General features: G+C 34.4%; 2 protein-coding genes across 2 annotated transcripts; both read right to left on the reverse strand.

Annotated features, from left to right (window-relative positions):
- Positions 1–12,932: 12,932 nt before the first annotated feature.
- On the reverse strand, positions 12,933–14,265 carry LOC145060177 (phytyl ester synthase 1, chloroplastic-like). Its single transcript, XM_079007889.1, has 5 exons — positions 14,203–14,265; positions 13,965–14,086; positions 13,705–13,813; positions 13,473–13,603; positions 12,933–13,368 (listed from the first exon to the last, which is right to left on the reverse strand). The coding sequence occupies exons 1-5, from the start codon at positions 14,263–14,265 to the stop codon at positions 12,975–12,977; spliced, it is 819 nt and encodes a 272-aa protein (XP_078864015.1). The 3' UTR covers positions 12,933–12,974.
- Positions 14,266–17,100: 2,835 nt separating this feature from the next.
- On the reverse strand, positions 17,101–18,526 carry LOC145056890 (phytyl ester synthase 1, chloroplastic-like). Its single transcript, XM_079004611.1, has 5 exons — positions 18,157–18,526; positions 17,911–17,962; positions 17,725–17,780; positions 17,470–17,628; positions 17,101–17,236 (listed from the first exon to the last, which is right to left on the reverse strand). Exons 1-5 carry the CDS (start codon positions 18,470–18,472, stop codon positions 17,127–17,129), a joined length of 693 nt encoding a protein of 230 aa, XP_078860737.1. The 5' UTR covers positions 18,473–18,526; the 3' UTR covers positions 17,101–17,126.
- Between the last annotated feature and the right edge of the window lie 701 nt (positions 18,527–19,227).

Raw genomic sequence — 19,227 nt, forward strand, 5'->3', positions numbered from 1 at the left:
ATGACCGACTGTGGATGTTTAAATAACCTAGTTATTCTGGAAGTCAAAACATGCAAACTGAAACATAACAATAATACTTAATCCTATATGGCCCCAAACTTGTGAAAGTAAATAAAACACTTCTATTTATCCACCATATTGACTACTCATTATTTATCATTTCATGTTTCGGATAATCAACTCATTACTTGAATTACAACAACAATTGTCCCATGCTCTAAGCATGCACACTTTGTTTCCTATGGTCCATGCTTTGTGAAATAGATCAATTGAAAAACTTTTTCAATGATGCTCATTTCACAATTCCTTAATCCCCATTGTTAGTGTAAGAACACAAGGTTCTTGCCACTACTAGAATATGCTAGATTCTAACATTTTACGCAACGACCCTTTCGCAAAGTCATAGCACAAAAGTCACCAAGACTTGGCCAATGAAATTACAAAGTACTCTATCGCAAATTGTTACAAGACAATTCTATAGACGTGAAGTCTCACATTCAAAGTACATTCCTTTGAACATCATTCTTGCATAAAAGTTTCTAGTCTAGACATAGATTCTTAATATCCAACTCCCAATATGGAAACATTTCCACATTTGCCATATGACAACTCATTCTTAATAGAATCTTATCTATTCATAATAATGTCGATATGGTCCATCCAATACCATACTTCCAACTACTTACAAGCGACTAATCCTCAGCGAACTTTGGATCGTCCTTTGATAGTTGTTCAATTATTTTAGTCAAAACCAATTCTAGTCATTTTTCCCTCTTAATGCTAGACATTTGGAAAATTTTAGAATGGTAAAATATTATAGCATTTGCAATCGATCCTATACCCGAAGCGTATGGGACACGATGCATAATGTCTTACATAAAGATATGATATTACCAATCTTTTGCCATAATATTTTATGTGTCATGTTCTCACAATTCGAACTATGAAGAGGGATGCCGTAATTATAATCGAAATTTGAGAACACACAATGTATCATTTCACTGAAGATATTAAAATTTCTCAATCTAAGCTTTAGATTTTGAAACGAAGTATAATATTCTCTCCCTTAATTATATCAAAACAACTTTTCAACCCATGCAACTTTGCAAATTGAATCTTTGTTTTTCTATAATTAATATTGTTAACTTGCAATACTCGCCATAATAATCATACAATCATAACACTTATGCTCCCACTATCATGATGATTATTATCATATAAGCATAACACTTATGCTCCCACTAGCTTTGACATGTATTCAGAAAACAAATGAACTTCCAGAAAAACAATGCCTATTGAATTTATGAAATTCATATTTTTAATACCAGATGCTTCGATAAGCCTTTATCTAAGCTTCTTAAACTTATACACCTTTGCCTTAGATAGCTCATATATATGCTTAAACAATTTAGAACTTATGTTACTAAGTTCCAAATGTTCAAACTAATTGCCAAATCTCACAATTCGAACTATGGAAAGGGATGCCGTAACCATAATCGAATTTAAGAATACAATTTTCACAATTGCTATCTTCTTAAGATCTCTCTTAGTGAAAGCATTTCCTCACAGTCATTTTCATGAAGGAGGGAATCTTATGACACTTAGATTTTATGGTGTAAGAGTTCCTATCCATGTGAATTTACCAAAACCAAAGTTTGTGACAAATTCAATCTCATATAGACTGAACTTTCTTAATCTTGATTTCTTGCCTTATGGTAACACGAGTGCCCACCATGTCTTCCAAGTAGTTTAGTAATTTGTCCTTACATATCAATGTATTTTCCATCGACTAAGGCTCTAGTATGCATTCAAATGAGAACTCATAGAACTCACATACACAATTAACTCAATTGGAATGACATAGAAACAAAATAATGTCAGTACGATAGGTTGTAAACCTCAAGTCGTGTGCTAGTGATGATCTATAAGGTTTATTCTTGATTTGTTCTTGAAACCTTTCAAGACCATTAAGACTCCCACTGACTCCTTGATATATAAGATTCTCTTGTCAAGAAACATTTCTTGACAAAGCAAATATTCAAGAGTTAGTGTAGTTCTTATCAAGACAAAACACTTCACATAATTGGTCCTAGTTGGTCTTTGTCTTATCCAAGACAGCACAACTTACCAATTTCAAATGTGCAAGAATAAGAAAACTTTTCCAACTTCCACATTTGATGAGTGTTATAAACCTACTTAAGACTTTTCACTTAATGTCACAATCTTGACTCTAAGACTTGATATTGGAACGAAGTATGATTGACTTATTGATTTAACCATTTCTACAATACTCGATTCCTCTTCTTAGACATGCAATTGCACTAAGACTCACTTAGAGGATCTATTGAGACATGGTTCTTAATCTTTAAGACTTATCATAAAACACAATAAAAGGTACTCTCCCTTCTTCTTAGAAAAGAGAAACTTTTATCTTTCTGCCTACTTGATTCTTCTTTATTCGTTCTACTATTCATTTAAACTCTTTCAATCAACTCAGAATTACACTTAATCTTATAAGTATAATCATATTTACTAAACTTTAGTAAATCATGACGAATATCTTTGTTACTCTTGTGGTGTACTTGATCAACGCACAACCTTGTGTACTTGATCTCCTTGTCCTTCAATTGACACTTTGCCAAAGAATTAGTCTAAGTTTCCCAAATGTGAAAGTTTTTTCATTCATCATACAATACACTTTGCATGATTCCAAGTTTCTGTCCAATTGAAATTTGGGCGATGAGAAACTCTCCCTATTTGGTAAACTTTTGACATTTCCACAAATAACATAATTAAGAATCAAATCCATTTTGCTAATAATAGAAGTACACAAACATTAATTTTTCATATATTTCATTGCAAGGATAAACAAATAAGATAAAAACCAAAATTTATTTTATTCATAAAAACAGCGGAAAACATGTCCTTACAATGCAACATTCAAATGAAAAACTATGTAATCATATACTCCTAACAATTCTATCATAACTTCCTAAGCTCAAAATCTGATCTTTGAATTCATGCGATCGAAATCCATTTCTTCGTGATCAGACTCATCTTGCTCTTCCATCAAACTTCCTCTCTTTTCTCTAATCCTGCAAAATCATGCCAATGTGTAATCTTATCACATTATGAATAAAGAATAGGAATTTAAATGGAGTTAGATAGTGGATTTTATACCTGAAGTAGAGCCATACTTATCGACTCTCCTATCTCTTAGATTCTTCAGGTCCTTCGGGCAGCTTCGTATCCATTGCCCCTTGCCTTGGCAGCAGGAACAGGTGGTGTCCATGGAAGCATGGTTGGTTGAGTTATCAGACAAATATGCTCCATTACTTCGCCAAATCATTTCTGATTCAGCAGCAATAAGCATGTAAGTCAAGTCAATGAGGGTTGCATCAAGTTTCATCATATAATACTCTCTTATGAACTTATCATATGATTCAGGGAGTGACTGAAGAACCCAGTCCACAGCCAACTTATTTGAGATAGACGCACCCAACATAATCAACCTATCAATGTGTGATTTCATCCCTAGGATGTGAGCACACACGGGTTTGCCATCTTGATGTTCCATTTCCAATAGGGATTCGGTGATCTTGAACCTTTCAAATCTTCGATCATTAGGTTTAGGGAGAACAATGGGAGGAAGAGGAGGAAGTGAAATCAAGCTAGTCCATAGTGATCCTTCACTTTGAATCAAGCTTTTACTTTCATTAGGAACACTTTTTCCTTGGGATTCGGGAATACCACGATTAGATTCAGACATCTACAAAACGGGAGAAAATTCAAGTTAAGTTGATTGAGTCCTTAATAAAACACCCAAATGAGTTATTAAGGCTAGGATCCAACACAATATTCTACAACCTAGAAAAGGGATGTCGTAATCTAGTTGCAAAATATTTGAAGGTAGGTAAATGACGATTTACCAATTTCCACCATGAAAAACGAAAAGGAAGATTAAGTTTTAAATGAATTGAAACTCTTAGATCTTTTGAGATTCATTGAACTTTTCAATGTCATGTTTAATCTCGATTATGCCCTACTATTTGTGACTGGGATGCCGAGGATCACAAATAAGGTGTGAATAACCATACGCATCACGTGGTGCACCCAATGCTACAATCACCTAATCAATGTGTCGGTTAGCCACACACGCTCCATTGATCTATGACAAACATCGAGTCACCCTTCGCTACCAATGTCATCTCCAAATTAGTGTGTCGGTTAACCATACACGCTCCACTAACATTTGACAAGGGTACGAAGTGTAATTCTATGGGTTAGCATATAATTTCACATTTTTCCTAAAGTAACTATGATGTGGGAATTTGAAAAAAATATATATATTTAGTTACTTTTTTACTTCATTATACTTATAATGGAAGGTTTCTGTCCTATCCTACCCGTTCGGCTAACGATCCTCCACTAGTCAAGAGTGCGGTGGGTAAGAGTGGATACCCATTCAATCGCCATTTTATAGGCAATTTCCTTAAACACCCCTTATAGACCACCTTCGTGAATGAGGCCTACTAACGGTAAGACCGACTGTTTACTCATACATATATAATATTAGACTTTTAATGTTATATATAGTATAGGGTGTATTTTACACTTTTAAAATACTAGGTGGTTTAATTTAGAAAATTATACCTTTTAATTTAAATGTAAACCAAAACTTTATGGATTTATTAAATCACTTTTAATTATACACTTTAATTAATTAACAAAACCATAAGGGTGTGATTCGAACTTTTCAAATTACCAGGGTTTTAGAATTTAACATTTCAAAATTAAACTTATAATCAACTTTTAAATTCCAAAACTTGAGGGCAAGTTTTGAAACATTTCAAAATATTAGGGATCAAATAACAAATAATTCAAATTAAACAATTAATTTCATAATTATCTATATTTGACCTAATCTTATTTTAGTCACTAGATAATTACCAAATAATTTGAAATAATCCATATTTATCATATAAACAACCAGCATTTAAAAGATTTGAAATTATCTATTGTTTTGGCAAGGATAATCATTAATTTAAGATAAAAATCGGATTTTAACTTCAAAAAACGAATTAAGCATCAAATCCAAGTCAAAACAGCAGCTAAATCTCGAAATACCCTCTGCTTGACGAACTGACTCGCCGAGTCAGACCTGGACTCGTCGAGTAGGGGCCAACTCGCCGAGTCCAGATACTAACTCGCCGAGTTGAGTCGGGCAGAGGCCAAAAACTCGATTTTCAGCAAACAAAACAGTTAAGCATCACATACAACTGAAACCAATCAAGGCTCTGATACCACTGATAGGTTTTAGGCATAAGAACAATCTTATGTGCTCATACAAACCCTAATGCTTGGATCTAGGTTTCTCTATTGTACATGCTTTGAATCCAAGACTAATAAACTTAGATCTAACATATTATAAACTGAATTAGGGTTTATGGAATTACCTTTGATTGTTATATAGCAATAACAATCAATTCCTTGCTTGGATTGGCTTCAAAAGCTTAGTGCCTCAAGTGCTGCACCTCTAATGGAGTCACAAACACCTTATGCAACTTGGATGAAGAGGAGAAGAAGAGAGGCTGCCCAAAAACGACTAGAAACCCTAGAGAATCAGTTGTCCACGTTTTTGGAGCCTAAGGGGTCCTTTATATACTTGTGTGGGCTGCTAGGGTTTCAGTCAAAACCCTAATGGACAGCTTAAACTCTAAGCAGCCCGTGGAACCTTCTGGATAAGGCCATGGACGAAAATATGATGGGCTCCCATCATAATTTCGTTCACCCCTTGATCCTTTAGCATTCCTTAGCCCAATAACTCAATTATCCAATAATCGCAGTCCAGTCCCCTAAATTTAATTAATCTCTTTTAGCCACAAAATTAATTATCAATTAATTCTTGACTAATACTAATTAAACAATATGATTTCTCCTTTAATATATTATTCTCATAATATATTAATAAATCATATTTAAACCTTTCTCTCCTTAAATCATCCTACATATTGCTATGGTGAAGGAAACCCAAAAGGACCATGCTCATAATCGGGTCAAGTACATACCAAAATAGTTATGGACTTAGACACTAATCCAACAAAATGCAACATATGGATACAAACCCCCATCACGTAAAAAGCGAGAACTGTATTACTTGATGAACGTGTTAGGGACGTTGAGAAGGAGCTTGCACCGATTGAGGACACATGGATTACACAAGGAGTCTCAATAGTTTTGGATTGGTGGTCTAATGTGAAACATAATCCACTTATCAATGTCCTTGCAGTTAATTTCTGTGGTGCAACATTCATGTACGCTGAAGACTTATCGGGGGTTGAAAAATCGAGGGTAGAATTTTCAAAGTTTCTATTTGGAGCCATCGATAATATTGGACCAAATAATGTATTATAAGTTGTAACCGATAATGCGGCTAATTGCAATGCTGCTGGGAGGGAGATCGAAAGGATACACAAACATATTTTTTGGCCCCCTTGTGTGCACACCTTAAATCTCATTTTTAAAGACTCGGTGAAGGAATTTTTTTTAGCTAGCGGAGACATATAAGAGAAGAAAAGGTATTGTCAAGTTTTTTATTAACCACACACATGCCTTATCATTTTTTAGGGAAAACTCAACACTAGAGTTATTAAAGGCTGCAAAAACTTGTTTTGCCTTACACTATATAGTTTTGAATAGATTAATGGAGTGTAGGGAGGCTCTTTCTACAACCATTGTTCTTAATTCTTGGCGGGAATGGGTCAAAAATAGGGACGAACCCACTCGAATAGTTGGGGCAAAAATTGCCTATACAATTAAAGATGACGAGTTTTGGGACGATGTTTAAAGTATATTGGATATTACAAAACCAATATTTTTGTTATTAAAATTTTGTGATGGTGAAGGTCCCAAAATGGGAGAGATTTATGAAAGGATGGACAGCATACTAGGTGAAATCAAGGATGTCATGAGGGAAAATAAATACGCAAGTTATTACCCTTAAGTTGAAAAAATTATTTGGATAGGTGGGAGAAGATGACAATCCCCTTTTATTGTTTGGGATTTTCCTTAAATCCAAAATTCTATGATAAACGCTACCTAGCAAAATTGGCACCCGGTGGCATGACACGAAAAGCTCCCAACCAAGACAAAGAAATTGTACTTAGTGTTATGGAGGCATTTAATAGAATTACAGAGAGTGAAGAAGAAGCAAAAAATTTACGAGAACAATTCGTGAAATTTCATATAAAGAAAGGAATTTACTCTATGACCTCAACTCAAATTGATGTCGTAACGACGGACAGGATTAATCGGTGGGCAACTTATGGATCAGAGACTCAGGAATTGGAAAATGTGGTAAAAAGATTTACTCTCTCAACCGATTAGTAGCTCCTCGGCGGGGAAAAATTGGAGTACATACTCATATATTCATAACGTGAAGCGAAATCGTTTAAATTGCAAGAGTGGATAAACTAGTTTTTATTCACTCAAACATTAAGCTTCTATCCCATTTTTCATAATCTTATAAATCCGGCCCCGTAAAAAAATGGGACATGAATCCGGAAAGCGATTATATAAAAGGTTCAAGAGCCCGATTGGAGGAAATGGTTTGGGAGAATCTTGATGAAGAAGGTATGGAGAATAGGAAAGGAAAAGGGCAGCGGTTAGACTAGAAGTTTTATGTTTGTTAATTTTGTATTGTTCCTGTTATTGTAACAAATTATGATATTCTATTTCATCTTTTGTCTTGTAATCTGTTCTCTATTATAGCTTTTGGTACTTAAGAGTTAAGACTTGAAAGGTTTGATCATTTATGTTTTTGGTATTTGGTAATCTGATATAATATGTTCCTGTTTTATCATACATGTACAACAATATGTTTCTAAAAAATGGTTTACATTTGGGTACACTGTATCGTACTTCATGGTACATTATACTGGTTCGTACCAAAATGAGTCTACCCCCTCCGTACCCGATACATTCAATCTAGTGAACCCCATACCCATACCAGAGCAATCCGCGAATTAGGTAACTATGGGGCGTATTAGACACTCTTGTAAGTACTTTTGACTAGAGGGTACATATATGTTATATTTATCTCTGTATATAGAGATCTCTTATAATCTATTATTCTCATTTTATACAATAACACAGTTATAAGGCTCTTCATGGAAGATTTTACAAGAGTTAGCCAATATAATCAAAAGGTGTTAGGGTAAATTTTGGTATTTGTTAGGGGTGCTTAGTGTTGCTTTAATTTATTAGTTTTCTTTTATTTTTTAGTGTCTATCTATTGTAACAATTTGTTGACCAAGTCTCTTGATTAGCAACTTAGCATAATAGTATTTATAGGGTATCAGTTATTTGTCTATCTATATACTGAATGCATCTTTATTACAAGATGGATCACAACTTTTTGCTAGCTAACATTATCAATCTTTTTAGGACTAGTCTATGCATTATTTCCAACTTGATATTATTGTCTTCTCACTACAGTAGTTAGATACTTGGTACTTTATGAATTTATTTGTAGGTATTTGGTATGTATACTTACCTAAGAAACTTCCAGGTTGCTAATTTTTTGGAAAATAGGTGTTGTAGTCGAAGATGTTAATTGAATGTAAATATAGTATGTTGTATATTTGTTAAGTCAATATTCTGTAACATTATGTTCCTAGAATTAAGGTTTGATTCCTTTGTATTAGGCATGGTTGATGCCTCTGTACGTGTATATATTGATTGGAATGAGATTGAGTTTGCTTGAGGAAAATATTCTATTATGGTATTAGAGCACTAGGGTTTTTTTTTTTTTTTTTTTTTTTTTTTTTTTTTTTTTTTACGATCCATCTCCATCTTCAACTCGTCTCTTCCTAGCATTCCTCTTCTTCCCCACATCGCCATGTCTGATAAAACCTCCTTTCATCCTGCTCTTGCGGTGTCTAACATCCGCAACCATAACTCCATGATGCCACTGTTCTCTCATGGATTTATTCCAGTATTTCTAATGATCTTTTGCACACCATTATTGAACCTGATGTTACAGCCATGGAAGCTTGGAATAGGTTACGAGACATATTCCAAGACAACAAGAATTCCAGTGTGGTTACCCTTGAAACCGAATTCTCCAATACCATAATGGAGAATTTTCCTAATGTTTCTGCTTACTTTCAACGCCTCAAGTCTCTTGCTGATCAGTTGAAGAATGTTGGTGCTCCTGTTTCAGAAAGTCGCCTTGTCATACAACTAGTTTAAGGTCTCACCAGGGCTTACAGAGGTGTCGGCACCTTGATCAGACAAAGTGATCCTCTTCCTCTCTTCTATCAGGCCCGTTCTATGCTAACTCTTGAAGAAACGTGTTTTACTAAGGAGGCTACTACAGGGATAGATTCGGCCATGATTGCATCCTTGCAATCAACAGATTCTTTTGTTCCTAAGTCTAACTCAGATCACACGCATAACAGAAGGAAGCAACCTGGTAACCGGAAAACTGGTAGCCGGAAATCTGATAGATCCTTGTTGAATCTATCATATACCCCAGGCATTTTAACCCTTGATCTAACAAAATTACGTGATGATATTAAGATAACTCCCAGCTTTGGAGATGTGGGGATCTCCAAGAAAGAACAAAGTTCAATTCATAATAATTCTTAGCTACCTCACTCATACTCCTAACTACTATATATACTACTACTAAAGAAAAGGACAAAAAGGAATAACATCTTAGCGAGGTGATATCCCCACTACTTTGAATCACCACTAACTCTAACCTGCAAAATAACTAAATAAAAGACCGAACTACCCCTAGACCAAAATAACTATAATAAAGCAGATCAACTAGAAACACTCTAGGATTACTTGGGGCTTATCAAAATCTAACAATGCTGGCGGTCGTGGGTCTAGTGGCGGGCAAGGCGGCAGTAGCGGCGGTCGTACACAACAACAATAACAAGGTTTTACACCTTGGAATTCGCAGCAACAACAAACATGGAGATATAATTTGAGCAATCATCCTAATGGAATTATTGTAGGAAATGGTCATACTATTCCAATTTCTGGTTACAGTCATACTTCATTACCTAATCCTAATCCTCCCTTGTCCTTGAAAAATGTTCTACATGCTCCCAAAATTATTAAAAATCTTATCTCTGTTAGAAAGTTTATTTCTGACAATTGTGTAACCGTTGAATTTGATCCTTTTGTGTTTTTGGTGAAGGATTTTCAAACAAGGAGACGAATCATGAAATGTGATAGTCAGGGTGACCTTTATCCTCTTACTACAACCAAAAATAATCAAGCTACCGCTCTTACTACCATCTCTCCTTCTCTTTGGCATGATCGTGTAGGTCATCCGGGCGCTCAAGTTTTGGATGCTCTTAGACATAATAAAAACATTGCTTGTAATCGTATTTCTTCTTCTAGCATTTGTCGTTCTTGTGTGCTTGGAAAACATGTTAAGTTACCGTTTGTTGCATTTACTTCTAATACTACTATGCCATTTGACATTATTCACAATGATCTTTGGACTTCTCCTATTTTGAGTTCCATGGAGCACAAATATTATGTTTTGTTCTTGGATTATTATTCTAATTTTTTATGGACTTTTCCATTAGCCAAGAAATCGGAAGTCTTTGACAAATTCTTGGAATTTAAATCTCATATTTTCACTCAATTTGAACGTAATATTAAAAATGTGCAGTGTGATAATGGGAGGGAGTTTGATAATGATCATTTTCGATCTTTTCGTCGAACTCATGGCATGTCGCTTCGTCTTTCGTGCCCACATACCTCTTCTCAAAATGGTAAAGCTAAAAGAAAAATATGTACGATCAATAATATCACTCGTACACTTTAGCTCATGCCTTACTTCCTTCTTCATTTTGGCATCACGCTTTGCAAATGGCTACTTATTTTCTAAATGCTCTTCCAAACAAGCTTTTGGGAAATATGTCACCTCTTCAAATATTGTATCAAAGGGTACCTTCCTATTCACACATTCGCGTTTTTGGATGTTTGTGCTATCCTCTGATTCCTTCCACTACGATCCATAAGTTACAACCTCGCTCCATCCATGTGTTTTTTTAGGGTACCCTACAAATCATCGTGACTATAAATGTTATGATTTATCTTCAAATAACATTATAGTTTGTCGCCATATTTTGTTCAATGAGCATGTTTTTCCCTTTAAAAAAATGCACCCTTCCTCCTCATCTGCATATGATTTTGTGGATGATGACATTTCTCAATATACAATGCATCACATTAAAAGTCTTCCTGATCAAATTTAGCCGCAAATGGCCCAACAAGATTTGGCCCATCAGGAACCTTCTAACTCATCACCCACTCACAATGAGCTTTTTTCCCAAACTGGTCCAACTTCACCAATAAACATCGACCCAATCTCTACCGGCCCAACCTCATCAAATCCTTTACCTAGTTCCTCTCATGCACCAGCAAGCCAAACCACTCCTATAACCCTGTTGCAGCCCTTCATGACCCGAATTGGAAAATGGCCATGCATGATGGTATGACGCTATTATTAAAAATAAGACATGGGAGTTGGTACCACGCCCACCTAATGTTAATGTTATTCGTTTGATGTGGATTTTTACTCATAAAGAAAAACCTAATGGTGTGTTTGAGCGGCATAAAGCCTGTCTTGTAAGTGATGGAAAAACTCAACAGATTGGTATAGATTGTGGCGAAACTTTTAGCCCAGTTGTGAAACTGGCTACGATTCGTGCGGTTCTTTCTCTTTCACTCTCCAAAGCATGGCCCATTCATCAATTAGATGTGAAAAATGCATTTCTTCATGGTGAGTTACAAGAAAAGGTTTATATGCATCAACCGTTGGGTTACCGGGATCAGAATCATTTGGATCATGTTTGTCTTTTGTGTAAGTCCTTATATGGACCAAAGCAAGCACCCCGTACATGGTATAAGCAATTTGCAAATTATGTCATTTCTCATGGTTTCACCAATAGCAAGTGTGACAACTCTTTATTTATCTATCGAAAAGGATCTGACATGGCATATATTTTGTTATATGTTGATGATATTATTCTCACTGCTTCATCCAATACCTTACGTCTTTCTATCATGGGGTTTCTTATTTCGGAATTTGCTATGAAAGATCTTGGTCCATTGAATTATTTTCTTGGTATAGCTGTTTCTTGACATAAGGGTGGTATGTTTCTTTCACAACGCAAGTATGCCGAGCAAATAATTGAGCGAGCTGGAATGTCATCATGCAAGCCTTCCACTACATTGGTTGATACAAAGCAGAAGGCTAGTGCTAGTTTGGGTGCTCATTTTGAGGATCCTACTCTATATAGGAGCCTCGTCAAGGCACTCCAATACCTTACATTCACCCGTCCTAATATCTCTTACACGGTTCAACAAGTATGTTTACATATCATGATCTGAGAGTTGATCATATGCAATCCCTCAAACGCATTATCAAGTATATTCAAGGTACAATTAATCATGGCATCCATCTCTACACGTCTTCCATTTCATCACTGATTGCATATACGGATGCAGATTGGGGTGGTTGCCCGGATACACGACGTGTTCTACGTCCGGTTATTGTGTATTTTTGGGTGATAATTTGATTCCATGGTCGTCTAAGCGACAACCTACTCTTTCGCGATCAAGTGCCGAATTAAGGTATTTTTGGGTGATAATTCCTAGAATTAAGGTTTGATTCCTTTGTATTAGGCATGATTGATGCCTCTGTACGTGTATATATTGTGTATATATTGACTGGAATGAGATTGAGTTTGCTTGAGGAAAATATTCTATTAGAAGATTTATATAATGGCCCTATACTTAGTTGTCCATGTTTTCCATTACACAAACCATCTTAATATGTGATAAAATGAGATGATGATTCAAAGATGCAAAAGAAGTTCAATTATATATTTAACCATTTTAACAAATAAAAAAACAAATGATGAAGCTTTTTTTAAATGAAATTAATACGAGCTCAAGTAACACACCTTACGATGAAAAACCTCCCTTGCACCACCAGGATAAAGTAACGTGTACGACTTTCTTTCTAACAATTTGAACAAATTTCTTCCAGAAACTGGAATTCCACCAAACAACTTCATTATATCAACACATGGCATCAGAATATGTTCATATTCAACACCTAATTGGAAAATCTCCGGATGGGCTAAACCATGAAGCACTGATTTCTTTTCTCTTATGAACTCTGAGACAAGTACAAAATAATCAAATCCCCAAAGCATGTGATTACCAACTATTAATACAGGCCCTTCATCTGGAATCCCTGCAAGACCTCTCACTATCTTTCCATCCTCCATTGTTGAGAACATTGCTGCACCCATGGAAACCCGAAACCACCTACAAAAAGCTCCAAAGTTACATCTTATCCTATAAATAATATCGACTTCTGTTTTTTTAAAACTCAAAATGAGAACAAATACAAAGAAAAGAAATTAGATTACCAAGCCTCCATTGGTAAGGTTTTGAACTCTGTCATACTTGGAGGCAAAAAGTCTCTAAAAATATCAAACTTTGAAGAATGTCGATACATCTGAGAAGCTTTAATAGTGGATAACACGTTAACACCACTCTCCTACACCAACAAAAAGGCACTCACATTATTGTATTATATGTCCTATGCTCATTCTTTTCACAAGAAAACTGAAAAATAAATAAATAAATAGATCTTAATACCAATAAGATTGCATGCCCATTTTCCTCAAACACACGTATGTTGCAGCGCTTCAGTAATCCTGAAAGCCTATGAGCCTCGTTTTTACTGGGTAAGAGCTTATCCTTGCCACTGAATGCAACTATGATCTTAATGATATATATATATATATATATATATATATATATATATATATATATATATATATATATATATATATATATATATATATTAACAAGAAATAAAGTATGATTTGAGTTAGTTAAAGAAGAAAGAGATTAACCTAGCAAGAACTAGTACTTGAGCTGTAATAGCATGTAAACGGGAATTAGCATAGGCAGCAGCTGATTCAAGTAGCTTTATCCTCCATTTAAGAGTGTCTTTTGGTATTATTGTTGTCATCATCTATCAGGAATACGTATAAAAATGAGAACCTTGATGATAAAATTGGACAGAAATGAATTAATATAGTACAGTCGAATTGAAGAAACTAACAATAAACGAAGTTAAGGAACAAGTACATGACTCATATCTCCAGTAAGATTGCCAAGCAATTGCCCAATATGAATATTAACCATCTCCATCTTTACATAATCACCTGAATAAAAATCTTGGAATAAATATAAAGAAAGATGATGGATTGCAAAGTAAAGATGTGTGATTACATACACTTATCAAAACTAGAAAATTCACCAAGATATGAATCAAGATTGAATATTTAGAAAACAATAATAGGTTCAATAAGGAAACCTTTTGGTGCCTTGGTCACCGATTGAATTATACTACATTTTAGAGACAACGGATAATATTGATGATTAATTTAAAAACTGAGTATTTTATACCATATAGTAGTTTTCAATCATCATCAATATGTATGTATGCATGCATGCATCACTACAAGAAGAACAACGTTTACATACGACACCTATCCGGACGACATATATCGTCGGCAAAAGTTAAGCTATACCGACGACATGTCGTCGGTACAACGTTTTCCAACTTTGACCATATGTCTTTGACTAGAAAAGCTATGCCAACAACTCGTCGTTTGCATAGACTCGGCAGGGGCAAAATATTGGCGGTATGTCGAAAACCTATGCCGTCGGCATAGGATATTAAAAAAATATTTTCGATTTATTTATATTCCTTGTTGCAGAAAATCAAGACGTTGTTTTCGTCAACCTATGCAGACGACATTTCGTCTATATACCGGGCATTAAAAAAAATTTCGATTTATTTTTAATCCGTGTCGCAGAAAAGAAAGACAATGTCGTTTTGTAATCCCATACCAACGACATGTCATCTGGAAAAAGTAGGATCGATCGGCGTGAATATTTGTCCAAACGATATGTCGTCTGGAAAACCTTTTTATGTTATTTATTTTTTTAATAACATAAAGTGGAAAGACGTAGTTTTGTTTTACCTATACCAACGACTTGTCATCGGTATAGGGTTTCCTGTAACAAAACTCGCACCCTGCGTTCATTTTCTAGTCGCTTGCACTTTCTTTTCCCTCTCAAGCTTCGGCGACGCAGGCAACCTAAAGGTAAGGTTCTTGGTCCTTGATTTCTTCTTAATTTGTAATAGCACGAGTTTTTACTCCAATTTTGGGGGATTTATTTCCGGTTGTTGGAGCACTAAATCACAGCCTTCATCACCGTCAGCCGGCAACAACCTTCACCACCGCCGGAGAAAACGATTTCTGGTGATTCAGCTATCTTCACCACCGATTTTAAGGTAAGTTTTTTTATATTTATTTTCATGTTAACACACCACAGTACGTAAATGAAGTTTATGATTTTTTTTCCTTTCAATACACCAAGATATATAATTTTTCTCATATTTTGTTTGGTTGATTGCTTTTATTTATATATATATATATATATATATATATATATATATATATATATATATATATATATATATATATATATATGCATTTTGAGGTATGAAAGTGTGTTTTGATATGAAAAATGAAAATGAAGTTAGGAATGATTTGTTTATGTTCATTGTGGTGTATTGGCATGAAAATGAAATTAGGAATGATGTTTGGTTTTGTATTTAGAGGTATACATTTGTATGAAATTGAAATTTGACATCTAAAATGTTAGGTGCTATAAATTATGATTGTATGAAATTGGATTTATTGCTTAATTGTTTGAAATTGAAAGTTGAATTGGATGTATTGTATGTTTAATTGTATGAAATTGGAATATGAAAGTGGTATTGTACGTCTAAAATGAAATGAAAATTAGAATTGAATGTATTGTATACATGTATGATAATGTGATATTTATGTTTAGTGTAGTAGAATTTGAATTTTAATTTTAATGGTATGTTATGCTTATTAAGTGTTTGATATTATTCTACAAATATCATTTTTGGATTTGTTTTAAAAAAACAGATTTGGTATATATAACAAAACCTATAAAAAAATAAAAAAAAATGTTATACCGACGACATGTCGTCGGTATAGCTTTATAACTGTAAAAACGGTTTTACCAATCCCGACGATAAGTCGTCGGTATTACTCAGTGTTCTAAAAGGCGCGCCATGGCGCGTTATGGCGTGTTAGGCGTGGCGCGTGGCAAGACGTGATATGGCGCGTTATGGCGTGTTATGACGCGTGTTTTTTCGTTTGAGACATGGTTTTTTGCTCTTTCTTATGTCTTTTCTAATCGGAGATACAGGTATTGTGGTTTTCGTTAAATTTTTGTTACTAGTTATTGATCTAACACTTATAAAAAGTAGTTATATTTAATATAAATTTATATTTATGTGGTAATATAATTTTAAATTAATACAAAATCGTCGCCTTACATCACGCCTTGAAAAACACCCTGACGCGTTAAGCTTGAGGCTTGACCTTGCCGCCACGCCACGCCTCACGCCATTTAGAACCTTGGTATTACTAGAACGGAAGTTGGCTGGCACCTACTTTTCCCAACAACAAGTCGTCAGTATTGCTCACACTTTTCAAGACAACAAGTCGTTGGGATAGAGTCCGAGTAAAACTTTTTCTTATTTCCTCGAAAATCAATCACGACGACCATTTGACGACGACATGTCGTTTGGATTGGTTATTCTGTACCGATGACTCCTGTCCCGACGACATTTTCGACTTTTACCAACGGAGCTATGCTAACGACTTTTTACAGACGAAATGTCGTCTGTATAACCTTTACCAACGATACCGACGACATGTCGTAGGTACAGTGTCCATAATTGTTGTCTGCATAGGGCTCGATCCTTGTAGTGTATGTATATGTATGTAAATATTTAGAGAGAGAGAGAGAGAGAGAGAGAGATTCGTAGGTGCTTGGATCCTATATTGTTTCCTATGCATATGTGTATGTATAATTGTTCAGCTGAAGTAAATAAAGTCAATATAAACAAATATTTTTTCTTCCCTATTTTCATTTAGAAGAAAGGATCAAGTGCAGATTTAGGGGGTGCGTGGAGTCATTAACTTGATTATTGTGACATGAGTTGATAGTAACCTACCCATAAGGAAGCGTACTAAAGGGTACAATGATGATCTCTCATAAGAAGTTGCTGAAATGGAAGGAGAACCAAGTATTATTATCCGACATATATATATATATATATATATATATATATATATATATATATATATATATATATATATATATATATATATATATAATTCGTAATTAATCGTAAAGATAGTTAAATTGGATAAAAAAAAATACACGTATGAAATTGACATTACTGAAAAAAAAAAAAAAAAAGTAGAAGAAATTAGGAAAAGAAACAAAAAGAATAACCTGGGTTTGCTAGAATGAGTATTAAGTCAATTGTAGGATTACGAGCTGCAACTCCAAGTGCTAATGTTCCTCCAAAAGATTCTCCAAGCAAATAAATCGGCTTATTTGGAGACAAATTATGCTCAATCTTCACACTTTCTTCCACAATTTTAATCAAACCTTCATGTAAATACAAGGGTAAAATGGTCATTTACTCTCTCATTCTACTAGTTTAATGAAGTTTTACATAATATAAATACAAGAGAAGATGATAACCTTCAAATGGCGTTCGATCATGAAAAGGAATATGCAAGCATTGAACATGAAAAACCCTGTGATTCAATTCGGAAAAAGTTCACTCTAAAATCTTTGCATATCAATAAGATACTAGATCTTCTTACAAGGGGCATATTTGGTAATAAAACAAACTCAATAAGTAGATGTAGATCAATTGCAACTTACTTTCCAAGAGATTTCTCATGTAACACAAGGCCAGTTCCAGTCCCTTCAATTCCTAACAAAAAGTATCACATTCAATTAATAAACATTAAACAATCTTATAAGTTTTAACAACACTAAAGAATGAATATATATATATATATATATATATATATATATATATATATATATATATATATATATATATATATATATAATTCATGTACATATTCTTGAATTTGTGTAACTTTATAACCAAACACAAATTACCAGGTAAATACAAAAGAACAGGTGAATCTTTTAGAGGCATTCCACAAGCAACAGGACAAAACCACCTAGGTGGTCCTCCATCACTCTTAATCAAATCCATGGTTTTTCTATTTCTACCATAACCATCTTCCCACAAAGGTTCCAACTTTTCAGGGGCATTTTGGGAAATCTTTTTTCCTCCATAATCATAACACGCTACAAAGGTTTTCTTCCTCTTGAAATAAGAAGAAGCTCCATTAATTTTAACTGATACCCATGAATCCTCACCACATACACTCTTAACAAATCCAATTGAATTGCTTGCGATTAAGGCCATTATGGAATACTTCCACAAATAAATTGCTCTAAGAATCAAAATCAAGACTCTAATAATTTGGGGATATCAATTATATTTTTTGAAATGTGTATGTATTTATAACTTCACTAACAGAAACTCAAACAAAAAGGTGAAATTACGTATTTAAATGAATGAAAGGTCGGTTTCATGTAGTACGTGACAGAGATACAACAACAACAGATATATAGGTGGGAAAAACTACTCATAAATAGATGGAGTGCATATAAACAGAATCAAGGATTAAAAAATTAAACTTGGATAATTTTCTCTTTCGTTAACCTGGATGATCAAATGGTGAATTTGAGAATGAAAAAGATGGAGACTTCCATTGACATTTGTGGGTATCTCAATTGCAGTTGCAGCTCAACCAAGATAAGAACAAATTTTACTTGCAGTTTTTCCAGCGAGAGCGTATTTGGTTCGGAAAACAAAACTGGCAAAAATATATTTGGTAAAATGTTGGTGTAGCGTTTAATTTTTTGCAGAATTTGGAAGAAGCGTACTGAAGAGGAAATTCAATGCTTGATCACTTGCATGGATTTGTCGCTTGAAGATTATAACTTCATTTATCCTCATAATCTTTCTTCCAAAATAAATTTAATGTGAAGATTGATTGATTGATTGATTGATATTGTATCTCACCCGAGAAGGTTGGACACATCATTGCTCCCGTCCCCTTCGATGAAAGAAACCCTACAAACGGGTGGAGGTGTAACAATTAAAGCTATAGTTCA

The sequence above is a fragment of the Lactuca serriola genome, chromosome 6 (genome assembly GCF_051521515.1).
Source record: "Lactuca serriola cultivar US96UC23 chromosome 6, Lser_US96UC23_V15, whole genome shotgun sequence".
In the NCBI taxonomy this organism is placed as follows: domain Eukaryota; kingdom Viridiplantae; phylum Streptophyta; class Magnoliopsida; order Asterales; family Asteraceae; genus Lactuca; species Lactuca serriola.

Excerpts from the sequence above, each read along its gene's own strand:
- LOC145060177 (XM_079007889.1), bottom strand. The coding sequence starts at position 14,265 with ATGGAGATGGTTAATATTCATATTGGGCAATTGCTTGGCAATCTTACT. Across the intron at positions 13,814-13,964 it reads CAAGTACTAGTTCTTGCTAG|TGGCAAGGATAAGCTCTTAC; the intron begins GTTAATCTCTTT and ends AGTTGCATTCAG. Across the intron at positions 13,369-13,472 it reads ACCTTACCAATGGAGGCTTG|GTGGTTTCGGGTTTCCATGG; the intron begins GTAATCTAATTT and ends AGCTTTTTGTAG.
- LOC145056890 (XM_079004611.1), bottom strand. The coding sequence starts at position 18,472 with ATGGCCTTAATCGCAAGCAATTCAATTGGATTTGTTAAGAGTGTATGT. Across the intron at positions 17,629-17,724 it reads TGATCGAACGCCATTTGAAG|GTTTGATTAAAATTGTGGAA; the intron begins GTTATCATCTTC and ends ATTTACATGAAG. Across the intron at positions 17,237-17,469 it reads ACTCATTCTAGCAAACCCAG|CAACTTCTTATGAGAGATCA; the intron begins GTTATTCTTTTT and ends CTTCCATTTCAG.